The sequence below is a fragment of the Populus trichocarpa genome, chromosome 1 (assembly GCF_000002775.5).
Source record: "Populus trichocarpa isolate Nisqually-1 chromosome 1, P.trichocarpa_v4.1, whole genome shotgun sequence".
Lineage (NCBI taxonomy): Eukaryota > Viridiplantae > Streptophyta > Magnoliopsida > Malpighiales > Salicaceae > Populus > Populus trichocarpa.
In genome coordinates this window covers 13,602,322-13,617,444 of record NC_037285.2, presented here as the reverse complement: position 1 = coordinate 13,617,444, position 15,123 = coordinate 13,602,322, and the positions used below count along the sequence as shown (strand labels likewise).

Genomic DNA, 15,123 nt, shown 5'->3' with positions numbered 1-15,123 from the left:
CTTGTGCTAGATTTGAAAAACATCCTTAAGTTGCTTCGTTTTTATGGAAGTAATTAAGAATCCTTATTTTCATCAAAATAAATAAATAAATAAATAATGGACAGTGAATAATTACTGAAATTAGCAATCTCTCTCACTGGCACCATGTCCTTCCTACCTCGGCCTTGACATGAAAATACTGAATTGATAGAGGGAGGAAGGGAGAGAGGGAGATAAAACTATCAGAACCACTGCATTTTTTCACCAAAAGGTAAAAATACAAAGTGAAAAAGTGGCTGAGGTCTTAGCTTTCATTTCCTATTTAAACACTTCTGAAAAGGGCAAATTAATCCGTTCAAAACCCTAGCATGTTCTCGCTTCAGCTTCCTCTCTCCATATCCATTGAAGAAACAGAATAGATACCTTCCCAGATGATTGCTTGCAGTCTTACGCTGCTACCAAACCAAAAGACAGCCTTTTTGTTTGCTAGATAAGATGGCTTCTTGGAAGGTATACCGTGGATCTCAGCTTTCTTCTTTAGTTATTGGCTTCAAGGAACTTGAAACCACCACTGGCCTTTCTTTAATTTCTCCTTGAAAAGAGCGCTAAAAGCAAGACTTCAGTTAAGAAATTGAAGACCTCCCATACATACTTTTCCCTCTCTCTCTTGAGGCTACAAAACAAAAACCAGGCCCGATAGTTCTTTTAGATTAGCTGCTCATACATGGAAGGTGCTTTCAGCAATTCCATGCCCTCACACTTCTCCTACACTTTCACCCCTGGGACTAGTAGTGCTTATGTTACAGATACTGTCACCAATACTTGGATGGACACCAGGATATGGAGTAAGCTCCCGCAATCGCTGATTGATCGTGTAATCGCCTTTCTTCCACCTCCAGCCTTTTTTAGAGCTCGTTGTGTCTGCAAGAGATGGTATAGTCTCTTGTTCTCCAACAATTTTCTTGAACTCTATATCCAAATATCCCCACGCCGCCATTGGTTCTTATTCTTCAAGCACAAAAGCTTAAAAAGCTACATCTGTGGAAACAACAGTAACACCACTCGTGGCAGTGGCGGCCAAACTAGTACAACCAATATATTTGAAGGGTACCTCTTTGATCCTTACGATATTGCATGGTATAGAATTTCTTTTCCCTTGGTTCCATCTGGGTTCTCGCCTGCTGCTGCTTCTGGTGGCTTAATATGTTGGGTCTCAGATGAGGCTGGTGCAAAGAGTATCATTTTATGCAACCCACTTATTGGCTCTCTATCTCAGTTGCCGCCAACGTTAAGACCACGTCTCTTTCCTTCAACTGGCTTAAAAGTTGGGCCATCCTCAATTGATGTGGCTGTTGCAGGTGATGACTTGATTTCTCCATATGCAGTCAAGAATTTATCCACTGAAAGTTTTCATATTGATGCTGGTGGGTTTTACTCTCTATGGGGTACTACTTCTTCTCTTCCAAGGCTTTGTAGCCTTGAATCAGGTCAAATGGTTTGTGTTGATGACAGATTTTACTGCATGAATTACAACCCATTTAGCGTTTTGGCTTATGAAATAGCAGCAAACAGCTGGTGCAAGATTCAAGCTCCAATGAGGAGATTTCTGCGCTCGCCAAGCTTGGTTGAGAGCATGGAAAAACTCATTCTTGTTGCAGCAGTGGAGAAGAGCAAGCTCAACGTGCCAAAGAGCTTGAGACTTTGGAGTTTGCAAGCTTGTGGAACAACATGGGTAGAGATTGAAAGGATGCCCCAGCAACTTTACCAACAATTTGAGGAGATGGAAGCTGGTCACGGGTTTGATTGTGTTGGACATGGTGAGTTTATTGCTATCATTATCAGAGGATCGGACAAGGCTTTGCTGTTTGATATCTTAAGGAAGGCGTGGCAGTGGATTCCTCCATGTCCTTACATGAATCACGGAGGTGGAGGTGATGATGAATTGCATGGTTTTGCTTATGAGCCTACAGTCACTACTCCAGTTACAGGCCTCCTTGATCAGCTCACAATCCCATTTCAGTCATTCAGTGGGTTAATTGGCTAGTAATTAAAGCTTCGATAGAATCAAATTAGGGCGTAGCGGCAGTGGTTGACGGCGGTACCATAAAAATGTGATAGTATGGTGTGCTCTAGTAGGAAATCATGAGAGGGTACCTGAAGTACTTGTTTATTCGGGTGATTCTGTTGAGTCAATCTCCATGTCTAGCACGTATTATATCATATTGTATTGTTTAATTAATTAGTTAGTTAACCCTTTTATCTAATTTTGTTCTCTGCTACTGTAATCTCATGACTTTAATTTGCTTTGGCGTCTTACCAAAATAACTATCTTATCTATTTATTTTCAGCAAACCAGAAACAGGACCTGCCCATCTATGAAGGAGGCAAGTTTATTTTCACTTGGTGTTTTTGGTTAAATTTAAAAGCACTGAAATTATTTGCCTAATGTTTAGGGTAATGAGATCGTTTCGTGTTGATATGATTGAAAATCAACCTCTACCATATTATCCTCTATATATTTCCAGAAACAAGATTTTACAGTGATCTTAAACGAATATGTTTATATAAAGAAATAAGAGCAAAAAATGGATGATTTATCTAATTTAGGAAAAATGATAATACAGAAATGGGGACATCTTCCGCCCAAATTCTTTGAGGAAGAATAGGATTAGCTAATTTACCTAAAGCATGAGCCAGAATTTCCTTCTCTTTTCATTACATAATGAGACAGCAATAGCATTCACGGGAGAAGTGAGGACACTGACCACATTCGACAGTCCATCTCTAAAATGATCTTCTCGTACCCCATGTCTCTGAACTTGAAAGAAGGCCTGCACGGGCTGCTGTTGCTTCGCCAGCTTGTGGATCAAAGGTGGAGTTTTTATAAATGGATGCCGAGAGCATCACATGACCCGGATTGTTCCTTAAAACGACACCATAGGATGTGCCAGAATACATGGACATCTCCACTTTCTAAATACTGGACAAATAAAGACACGACTCCTCACCTTCAATTCTCGGGACTTTTCAACTCTAATTTATGTTTATGAACAGTACACTGTGTACTTTAATCACAGACCCTTGCGGTTTTAGTTTTTGAAGCGAATTTGCAGGTTGCTCAAGTATGGCACAAACGAAACAAATACACAACCACACGTGTTAGTGATAAAATATTGACACTATTTACCATCTTTAGGACCACCCTTCTACAGGCAGCTGGGCTTGTCAGCTTCAATCAGCCCACAGTAAGATGACAATGTGCAGTCCCTATAATTTGCATTTTTTTGGTTTCCCTTTTGTGTTTTTGGCATCACAGCCCCAATAATTTGCTCCATCACTTCATTCATCCATTGTGTTTTTGAGCTATGACGGTATAAACAGTTTTATCAAACAGTCCCAGCCCCACAACTGAGCAGAGATACGGCAGCATCACAAAATATGGCAGCTACTAACAAGTTGCACATTTCATATTCCAACGAATTATAGTGTTAGACTCCATAAAGTATTGCGGAAGTACAAAATCTCTGGATGCTCTCATCAGAATTACAATCCAAATAAGTGTTGGACATATCTATTCAAAATTTGCAAGACATAAACATGCTATGAAGTAAATCAGGAAAAACAAAAGATGGGAATATTTTCCACAGATACCAGCTCTTCATGCATTTCTGTTAACCCACTTCAGTCCTTAGATTGGAGCTGACGTATGATTGCCAGTCGAAGCTCACTTCTAAATAGCCTTCTTGAGGCTAAGAAACAAGGTAAATTACTGACCAAGCACGCCTTAATAAACCTTTGAATATACATTTCCCGAGGCTAAATTTGGTAGGGGTGCAATTTTTTTTTTCCCTTTCAAATTGGTTAACTGATCATTTAATTCGAACCTGGAGGATGAGGTGCACTTCCCTCTTGAATATGGACCTCAGCTCTTCATTAGCTTCAACACCGATCCTCCTGTGTGAATAACCAATACATGCTAATAAGAAAGCATGGTGATGACTCTTGGGGATGATGTCGTTCTTAATTCATGCGAGCCAAAACAGTAACAAGAAGTAAACGCACTAATACGAAACCCAAAGCCTACAGAAATGATAAATTTGTTTTTTTTGCATTCTTTCCTGAGTTTTACAAAACTTATTCTGAATGGACGCTACCTGAAGTTTCCTGGGTTGCTGTCATATCTATCTTAGTGCCTTGAAAAAACATCTTAAGAGCCACATCTCAGCTTCATTCATATTTTCTTTCCAAATATGCATGATGGTAGCCACCTTGATTGAAACTTGAAATAAAAGATGCAAAGGGAAAAAAAATAGCAGTAATCCTTGAGATGGAAGTTGCTTACCCAATTTTTGATCCCTTCTTCCCCACAAGAATCTTTCGCTGGCTTAGTTTAGGAGTGATGAAGTGCTGTTCAATCCTCAGAGAACCATCTCTTAATTCTTTCCAATCCATCAACCGATGGTCAATGCCATAAGGGATTTCCTGAAATGAATAAGGTTCATAGTTTTCACTCAGATCCTCTAAGTACATGTGGGAACAACACCCCCTCTAAGTAATAAAACATATAAAATATGCCACAAGTCAACGAAGTAAATAAAATGAAGATCCAAGTTTTACCTGATGAACATGGTCTAATAACCTTTCCCGAACAACTTCTAATGAAATATTCTTCATGACTTCTTCACTCATAGATAGTGGATCTTCATCCCATGGTCTTTTGACTGCCTAAGTACAAATACCATTGATGAGCCAAAATCAGATGCAAGTCCTAATTGAGATAGTCATGATTTTATTTTATTTTTTTTAAAAAAAGAGAATGGTAGAACCTGAATCTACCAGTAAAATGGCTGCCTTTTCCATTCAAATTGTGCAGAAAATAATTAATATATCAACAGATAAATTCGATATTATTTACAGAACTGGACATATTATGGTAAACTTTACTGACAAAATGAGCGTTGATAACAGGCATGCCATATTCAAGTAAATTTCTCCACCAGGAAATGACTTTCATCAGAGATAAAGAACATTATTATGGCAAGAATAAATAAAACCTATTGTATCATTGTATGAGTAAACTTTATTTCTTTAATGCAGAAGAGGCACTCATAATACTGCAGAAAAAAAAATGACAGAAAAAGGATTCAGGGCCAACACGAGTGGGGTAAGCAACAATTTCCCAAAGAAAATTTAATCTGATAATATAGAAGGAAATTGTAACTATTTAAACTGAATTTTAACTCAAGAATTCCAATAGATATGCCTTTTTGTATTTGACTAATAATGGGAGATATCTTCAGACTCCAGATAATTTTGTTCCAAGGGTGGAAAAAGTCTTCTTTCCCAAGGAATGAGTAAATATAAATCAATCAAAGAAATCAGGTTGCTATAAATCTAGAAACTATTTCTTCTAAAATCAAAAAGCAAGGAAAATACCTGCTCCATCAAATATTGATTAAGATGTTTTACTCCAGAGCCCTTCAGTCCTGAGATCATGAAGTGCCTAGAAAATAGATGAATAGGAAAAAAGTAATCACAGAATTTTTCAAGTATCCATAGACGACTATAAAAAAGCAGCAAGGGAAAGCAATGTGATTTCATTTTATATGAAAACCTACCTATCATATCCAGGAAGATCTTTGAATTCCTCAACAACCTTCAATAAGTCTTTCTTTTTCTCAACAAGGTCAATCTTATTCATACACAACACCCGCTTTTGTTTTGGGTTTGCTTGTGCTCCCATGCATTTTATCAATCCAACCACTCTTGAATCAGGTCTAAATAGATGAACAGCAGAAGGATCTTTTATCAGTGATCAACGTATAACAGGAAGCAACACAATATTACTATAATGGAGTGTATCACCCACTGCACTGGTGGAACAATGAAAAATAGTCAACAAGAAGAGGATGTTTATTAGGAGATTGAATAATCAGACAATAAGATCACAATTCTTCAATCACATTGAGCACAGTTCAAAGTCTATTTTAAATTGATTTCTGGGCAAAAAGTAACATAAAAAGTAGCTCCTCCACAACCCAGATAAAAACCCAGGCAAGACTTGCAGTGATGACACGTGACCTTATGCAAGCAGAATACTAATCAAAATGGAATTTTGACACTGAAAAGACATTACTACGCTTCTCTAGAAGTTCTTTGGCTAGACTTTATTTAGCAAACTCTTGATGTTTTCTAATAACAATAATTACAAACTAAAAATGTACTGATGAATCAATAATATGTTGAATACTAAGTTGACAGGAAGTGTAGTATTTTGGTAGATGGAATTCGAACAGATTCACAGTACACAACAAGAAGGATGGGCAGAGTGTTTCTTCAGCAGATCAAAAGATGCATCTTTACAATTTTGGCCTCACTTTCCCAAAAGCTTCGTATGTAGCAAGGACAGTTACACAAGAAAGCATTTTTATTCGGGGAAAAAAATCCAAGTGTTCAGAGTCAGATGTAAAATGTTATGATAGAGCAACATGTACTGACCCCAATAAATTCCAACATATATAGTCAATAACAGAAGTCTTGAAAACATACAAACCACACGAGCATGGCATCACCTAAAAATATTTGAAATTTGATAATGCAAGATCTTCTTTTGCTTCTTCCTACCCTTAATTCGGCTATCTGTAATTCAGTGCAGGGTTATTTTCCCCTAAACCTAACCTAGAGAGTTTTTTAATATTTTCCCTATGGGCTGGACCTTTGAAGGATTTGAAATTTCTTTTTGTCCATTTTATTTCACTCCAAAAGTACATGTTATGGTTATGGACCTAACTTGAGTAGCAGTTACCCATTACAAAGGCCCTACAGGTATATGTACAAGGAGAAACGTATCATAATCATGTGCAACATGTAATGAAGTCATACACTTTGAGGAACATTGTGATATTCTTCTTTAAAACTGTTTTTAAGCGCGGTGCTTTTGGTGATTCTATTGAAAACAAATGTATTGGTGAAACAATTCTTAGATCTGCTAATAGTTCAAGATCTTGATGGCAGATGTATGTTATATAAGGCCCAAAAACCCATGGTATTATGGCAACTGCACCTTACATCCATGGTTACAGTTATAGTTCTAAGGCTGATGTTCAACAAATGCTGCTGATATAATACTCCCATCATTCAATCTAAAGAGTGTAATAGTGAACAAAACAGTGATAAATGAGAATTTTTTTTGGCAAAATGTTTGACCAGAATAGCAAATGGAGAAAAAAAATGCTAATTGTTTAAGCACAGCTCCTAATGTGCAGATATTAAAAAGATTTGGAGAACAACATTTATCATATCAAAGCTAAGTCACAACACAAGATGTCATTGCACAGCATGTAGAACTTAGAACCCCCTCCTAAAATAGCTTTGCGAAGCAAAGTTGCCTAGGGAGATTATAGAAAGTAATAGGAAAACAAAAATGAGAGGTGAAGTCTATTCAGGGTCACATGCAACAGCTCACTAACCTGGTAAGATGCCTATGGACATCAAAAATAACCATAAGCACATCATATAAATCAACTGAACTCCAGGCACTTTCGACACGTGTCTTCATGTCTTTGTAAGGATAACCACGGTTATTTACCATGAGTCCAGGGGTGTCAAAGAAACACTGCATAAAATAAATGTTATTATTATATCTGCTGACAGCACACCAAAAGGAATGCACGATAGAACGTTTTGCTTGCAAATTACCTTTGTAATAAATATCCAAATAATTAAAAAACACCATATAATTAACATCATAGACTATCTACATTCTTTCAAGTGGGAAGAATAAGAGACCTAAAAGACGTCATTTACAACAAGAAACAACTTGATACAGAAAATAATAACGAGATTCCAAGGGAAAAATAAATTTCAATTCATCAAAATACAAAAGCATTTCAAAGAATACAATGAGGCATGATGACAATAGCTCAAAGTTTCCATTTTTTTAAATAAAAATTAAAAATAATTTCAATTCGATATATATTTTATTTCGTATGCATATTGAATTATATAAATAACTTCTCAGAGCCTTGTATTGGAAGGGGACAAAGAATTGTTACATAGCAAAATGTTAAAGTGACAGCCAACAACAAACGTACATAGAAGAAAATGATTGGCTCCTGACAAAACTTAAGCTCCATTTTTTTCCTGTCTAAAGAGAGGCTGATCATTTTCTTTTAAAGTACGCAAGCATCATAATCTGAGTATTCATGTGAAAGAATGCTTTAGGATTGTGTAATGCTACTGAAATAAGACCATGCAGAAACATCAGCTTAAAAGGAATCATTCACAAGAAGAAACAACTCAAAGTAGAAAATAATAAAGAGATTCGAACAGAAAAATATTTTTCAATTCATGAAAATACAGAAGTATTTCAAAGGATATAATAAGGAATGATGACAAAAGCACACAAAAGTTTCCATTTACATTATTTTGTTAAAATAATGCATTAATTTCGATCAATATAAATTTTATTTTTCCATGCATATATTTCTGATCTCAAAAGGCCTCATAAGGCTGTGGAAAACAAAGACAGCTATCTAGCAAAAAGTTAAGCTGCCAGCCAACCACAAAGGGCAGGATATATAGAAAGATGATTAGAACCGGACAAAGATTAAGCTCCAGTTCAGAATTCCTGGCTAATGAGAGGCCTTTTACTTTCCTTTTCAAAGTAAGTCAGTGCCACAATGAGAGTTCACGTGAAAGAATATGATTTATCAATGATGGCAGGTGCTCATGTAGAAACATCAACTTCTTTCTTTTTGAAGTGTGACATTCATAATTTTTTCATTTTTTAGCCACGGATTTAATCTGCATATGATGTTAGCATAATATTTGCTCTATCATGCAGATGAAACCATGCATAATTCAGTTATTAAATCCACAAAAGAAAAGAGAATGAAGTTGATAAATCAGAGCCATGGGATATACTATTTGAGTGTCTCCATCTGTCATCACTCCCAACACTTCATGAGTTGTGGTATTTGTCTTCCGTGACACAGCAGCAACCTTTGTCCCAACCTATGCATATGTGATAACAAAGAGCACATCCAAACGGTTGTCAGATGATGTTCATGTTGTAAGAGAATCAGTAACTTTGCAAATAGTACTGGATTATAATAAGATAAATTGAATATGCATACAAGTTCTAAAGAGAGAAGATACCCTCTTCCTCTCTAAAATATTTGCTTCATGGGAAGCCTCCTACACCTCTGACTATGCATTGAGGGGCAGCCTTGGCCATTTCATATCATTCCCCCCAACCCATCCTACCATTTGGAGTTGACACCTAAAGGTTAAAAGTCCCAAGTTTAACTATTGGGCTGTCCCTTAAGGATTATATATATATTCTAATGTATCCAAAATACATGACACCTCATGCTTTATGAAGGAGCAATACTGAGATCCCGCAAAATCATCCTTCACCATAAAAAAGCCACAACGTTAAAGGTGAGCAATTGCACTCCATAAATTAATTCAAAATTTTGGATTGTGATTCCATACATATCCTTGTAATTCAAACAACAACAAAGATATAAAATAAGAATTTGGTATTCCACAATTGGAGTCGGCATCCAGTGTCTAATATGTTGTGGTTCACAGTGTGGGTATAGAGTACGACTCTTTTACTTGTGGGTGGCACAGAATAGGAAGTTAGTGAGATTGCAACTTCAGGTCTCACAAAACACAGAAGCATCTGCTCTATCTACTTGATAGAGATGCGTGCAGACATACATAAGCCTATTGCTTCTTTCAAATTCATATAAACACGGTAGAGTTCCCTCAGAAGTATGGTTTCTTAACTTTTTGGAGAAAGTTTTCCTTTTGCTATACTCCTATTGTTTATTCATTACTCTTCTGATGTTTTGTCTGGGGTAGCCCTTTTCAAGGATCCACATCACAAAGGGAGATCCTTCCCATAAGATGCAATTTGATTGGTCCCAGCATTCTCATGACAAGCCAATCTCCAACAAGACAGTCAATTTCTCAAATTAAGCACAACCCACAAAACCCCCTAAGAAGTTATCTTGCGAGATTAAACAAGAGAAACAGCTATTACTTAATGAAGGTTCTTCGTGCTCAAGATATGTTCTTACAGGGTACCACTCCAGAACAAAAGTTAAGGTACCAATTTGTCCATCTTTCGCACTTCAGAATCCTTGAGCTATAAACCATCAATGATAGCATCAATCTTTTGCGTATCAACTATCCTACACGATTCCCAAGGAAAACTAAAAATCGAGCAAGACCCCAATATCAACAAGACAATACAAGCTATTCTCTGGGAGTTTAACACTAGAAAAACATAGTCAACAAATCAAAGACCCCCCATTTCTATATAATAACAAAAATTCAATAGACCACCAATATTCAAAACAACAGCAGAAACATCCAAAACACAAAACCATATTAAAAAAAAACGAAACCAGACCATGAAATTAGTCAAGGCAGACTTCCCAGCATTTGGAGCACCAATAATCCCGACCGAAAGCGACTTCTGATCTTCCTCTCTGACCTCCTCACCCTCCTCCTCATCAGGCCTCTCTAATGCTGCCTCCAGCAAAGCTTTAGCCAAAAGTCTCCTCCTTTGCTCCTCCACTTGCTCTTCTTGTTCCTCCAAAATTTGCAGTTTCCCTTTTTGGGTTTCTTTTTTAAAAACTAATTTATCAACTCTCTCTCTGTATCTCTCATCCCAGGTGGGTTCCTTATGAGTGGCGCTAGTTGTGTTGCTGTTATTGTTAAAAGAAGAATCAATTGTGTAGTGGGTGCTGTCAAAGACAGAGTCACTATTGTCATTTTCACTCTCGTTTTGGTCAGGTTGGGCTGAGAAGAAATGAGAGAGGAGGTTTTGGTTAGTGTAGACAAAGGGAGGTGGCTTTGAAGCAAGGGTGCTGGCGATTCTCAGTGCTCTCAATGATTTCATTTCAAGATTGTGGTGAACTATTGCATAAGCATAGACACATACATGAATGAATATATGGAGAGGGAGTGAGATAGAGGGAGGGATTTTGTGGTTTTCTTTGGGAGAATTATTGAGCTGCTCGGGGGTTTTAGGGGTTTTGAGGTTTTTCTTTTTCTCCCGGCTTGTTTATTTTCTTTTTCTAAATGCGACACAAATATTCATGCCATGACAAAGAAATATAGTTAATTCTGTGCCTGTTTGATACCTTAGGTCACTTTTCAATTTTTTTATTTACTTTTAAAATGGTAATTATTTAAATTTAATAGAAAAATGTATTTTTTTAGCTAAGTTTTTTATTTATGTGTTTTTTATTGAAAAAAAAGTTCTTTTGTTAGCAATATAATTTTTAAAATAAAAACTAAATACAATTAAAATAAATATTTGCAAAAACTTTCTGCAAAATTAAATTAAGGAGAAGAAATTATCTCTTTAATCAAATTCTTTTGTATTTCTTAAAAACATTTTTTTTAAATAAAAATATATCATAATTTGAATAGCAAGTTTCAATCAAAAACAAGAAAAATAATGGCTTGATAATTTTATGTGAATGTACAAGAGTAATTAATTTGATAAATTATATAAAAATTAATATAAAAAAATATTTATTTTTATAGAATATTCATGAGAAATTTAATATATATATATTAGATTCATATATAATTATTAATAAAATAATTGTTAATGTTGCCATCAAGATCTCCAAAAACAATGTCATAATTTAATAATTTTTTGGATATCATTTTAATAGTTTTATTTTTAAAAAATTATTCTAAAATTAGAAGGAAAAAAAAGCTAAAAAAACATTTAAAAAAGGCTAATTTCGCCTAAGCCTAGACTGACAGACCCATATGTCTGGCTTAAAAAAATCTAGGCACATCTAGTTTTTAGACCTTTAAAACTTAATTTTTAACATGTTATTATCTAAAAAAAAAATCACATGAACCTTAATAATTTTATTTTCAACGCAAAATCACGTTTTAATTAATCTAAAATTCCAAAATAAAATAAAAGATATTTTGATTTTAATTTGTTTTTTTTTTACTTAGTTGAAGCCCAAAACCACTTAAATTGAACTTCCCTCTCTAAGATGAATTTAATAACGAGAATATCAATTATTTTGATAGTTAGATTGTAATTGATTTGAAGTTTTCTCTATCCTTATCTTTTTCAATGATTTTCTCACTCATCTCTCTACTTATAGAGGATGAATTGTGAAAAAAATTAAGTTTAAGACTAACATGTAAATATCAAAAACTATAAGGAATAATTCTAAAAAAATAAAAATTAAAAGACCAAAATGAACTCTATTTTAAATATAAAAAAAAGGACCAAACATGGAAATATTAAAATTTAAAGGGCCAAAATGGACTTTCACTTAAAATTATAAGGACCATTTTGAAAAAATATAAAAATTTTAAGAGACCAAAATGAACTTTCTCTAAAACTACAAGAACCAAATCTAAAGAATAAAAAAAATTATATTGTTCCAAATGGAATTTCACTTCTATGAAATATATTAATAATTTAAAAAATGAAAAGAAAGAAATGGAAATTTAATTAATTATAATTTAATCTTTAAAACTTAATGGAACCAATCAAATTATTCATCATGGTTTATGGTTATCAAACTCGGTTTAATGTTCGTGTTATGGGTTTGTTTGATTAACCTTCGAGTCATAAGTCAACATGAGTCAATCATAAAATAACGTTGCTTTAGACAAAATAAAATATATATAAAAAAATGAACCAACATCTTTTTAAATAAAAATTAAACAAATCATTTCAATTTGACCCGACCAAGTCAATTAAATCACTAGAGTCAACTTTCAAAAAAGTTTAAAAGGAAAGTCATGTTAGATTTTGGGTTACTGAATCACTACTTTGACTTGTTAGGCCAATTTTCATAACTATATCATGATTTCAAAAAATAAATATATCATTTCAATTTGACCCGACCAAGTCAATTAAATCACTAGAGTCAACTTTCAAAAAAGTTTAAAAGGAAAGTCATGTTAGATTTTGGGTTACTGAATCACTACTTTGACTTGTTAGGCCAATTTTCATAACTATATCATGATTTCAAAAAATAAATATACATTCAATTTTTATATTTTAAATATGATTATAATGATTTTTTTATCAATTTTGATTAAAATATAAGATAGTGTTTTTAAAAAAATCCTACTACATGGAGGATGGTCAACGCCATTAACTAATTTGTTTTGACATGTGATGAAGTAATGAAAAAATTTCACATAGAAAAAATAATTTCCTTAACTGGAGAACCGGGATAATGAGTGGTTCCGATAAAACTAGTCTCCTGTTGGGATAAGAGACACACCGATACATAAATTAGGTACTTGTACGCGTAGAGAAAATATATAAAAGATGCAAAGAATTGTATCTAGACATTGCAAGATTGTGGACTTAGTACGCTAGAAAAATTATCATACCCTAACTTTTTTTTCTCGGTCTAGTTACTAGGTGTATTTATACAATCAAGCTTATAATCTCTTCATGGAGGAAGGAATCGTGTTATTGGTTAACTAAAGTGGCTCATTGGTTGGTGTGATGTTGTGTCATGAGTTTTGTGCCTAGTATGCAACTAATGAAGAAATCGGTGTGCCACGTCTGTGTGACAGAGTATATTTATTTTCATTGGTGTTCATGTGGGCTAATGAGTGTAGCGAAAATATAGCTATTAGTGATAGAGAATGATGTGTGTCATGTAAAAAGTTTTTATGGACAAGAAAAAAAATATGTGTAATACACATTAAAATTGCTAGTACCGAGAAAAATAAATGTGAGAGAAAAAGACAATGATAAAATAAAGATGTAGAGATAGAAAAAAAAAATTGTAATGGTTGTTAGGCCAAGCCTAAGCGATTAGGCTTGGTCGCCTAAGCTTGGTCTAGACGACCAAAGCTATTTGGGCTGAGGCCCAAACAACCCAAATATTTTTTTTCTTGCATAATCATTTTTCTCTTGATTATTTTAAATAGATGTGTTTGAGGCTAATAGAATTGGGAGAAGAAAACAAACTTGTTTTAAATAGATGTTACATGTTGTGACTACGAGAGGGTTATCATGGTCAAACGTTTGAACATTGGCTTTTTTATCTTGTAAGAAGTGTTTTTATGAGAGTTTTCTTTGTGGAAATTTTATCCATGTTTCTGTAATAGAGAAGAATTCAACAATGTTTCTTATGAAGAGAAACAATACAGTAATAGGAAATGAGTGTGAAAGTTATATGGTTGTGAATGTGTTTGGGAACATATTTTTAGAGAAAAATGTTTATGAGTAGTCATAAGAACTAATAAGGATCCACGATCCTTTCTTAAGACAAGTTGTCATAAATACTTGGAGAATTTATATGGGGACTTTGTCATGGAGACATCTCATTGGAGACATGAAGATTTTTATGGAGCCAAAGAGAAGCACTATTGTTTATTTGACAGATTCAAAAGACAATAAGGATACGATTTTTAAAAATTATGTTATCTTAGACAGTGCATCATGAGGATTTTTTTTCTTAATTTCTCAGGTTGCATCTTCTTCTTTATAAATTATTAAAGGTATCATCTGAAGATCAATCTCTCTACCTCTTTTCTTAAAAATGTATGACACTTTTTTGTGTCATATTAATGATGATGATGAAATATATAGAACTTGTTGGGTTTTCTCGTGTTTGAACCACTTTTCACTTGAGGTAGGTATTGCAAGAAGTTTATATTTTTTATGACGGTCAACTCCTCAACATGTGTAACGATGAGAGGTGTGGTCAGGAGTTTAAAGAATATTAGACGATCACGAATATGCTTTTTGGTCTTCCTTTTTTGATATTTTGGTAGGAGACTAGTGATGTTATAAAGATTATGCCTTTTGAAAGTGACGGTGACTTTGCCTAGTCACGTTGACTTCCTATACTTTAATATAGTTCTTCATTACTTATTTCACATTGATAAGAGTTTTGTCATAGAGAGTGTACAAGCATTCCTATAATGAGTAATTACAAACTCCACTAATCAAGGCTTCAGTAGTGATAAGTTCAAGCAGATTCTTCATGCTTAGCATATCCTTGTTGAATCTTTAAAGATATACCATAATGTTTTCATCTTATCATTAGGTGATGGAAAATAGCTTAGTTGTGCTCTTTTTAGTTGGGATATCAATATTAAAATAGAGGT

The 15,123-nt window shown here is 34.4% G+C and overlaps 2 protein-coding genes across 2 annotated transcripts; one reads left to right on the top strand and one right to left on the bottom strand.

Annotated features, from left to right (window-relative positions):
• Positions 1-347: 347 nt before the first annotated feature.
• Positions 348-2,331, top strand: LOC18094652 (protein UNUSUAL FLORAL ORGANS). Its single transcript, XM_006369000.3, has one exon. It carries the CDS (start codon positions 704-706, stop codon positions 2,021-2,023), a length of 1,320 nt encoding a protein of 439 aa, XP_006369062.1. The 5' UTR covers positions 348-703; the 3' UTR covers positions 2,024-2,331.
• Positions 2,332-3,425: 1,094 nt separating this feature from the next.
• Positions 3,426-11,075, bottom strand: LOC18094651 (GTP-binding protein ERG). Its single transcript, XM_006368999.3, has 8 exons — positions 10,406-11,075; positions 8,905-8,994; positions 7,449-7,594; positions 5,598-5,756; positions 5,416-5,482; positions 4,597-4,704; positions 4,322-4,461; positions 3,426-3,933 (listed from the first exon to the last, which is right to left on the bottom strand). The coding sequence occupies exons 1-8, from the start codon at positions 10,895-10,897 to the stop codon at positions 3,849-3,851; spliced, it is 1,287 nt and encodes a 428-aa protein (XP_006369061.2). The 5' UTR covers positions 10,898-11,075; the 3' UTR covers positions 3,426-3,848.
• Between the last annotated feature and the right edge of the window lie 4,048 nt (positions 11,076-15,123).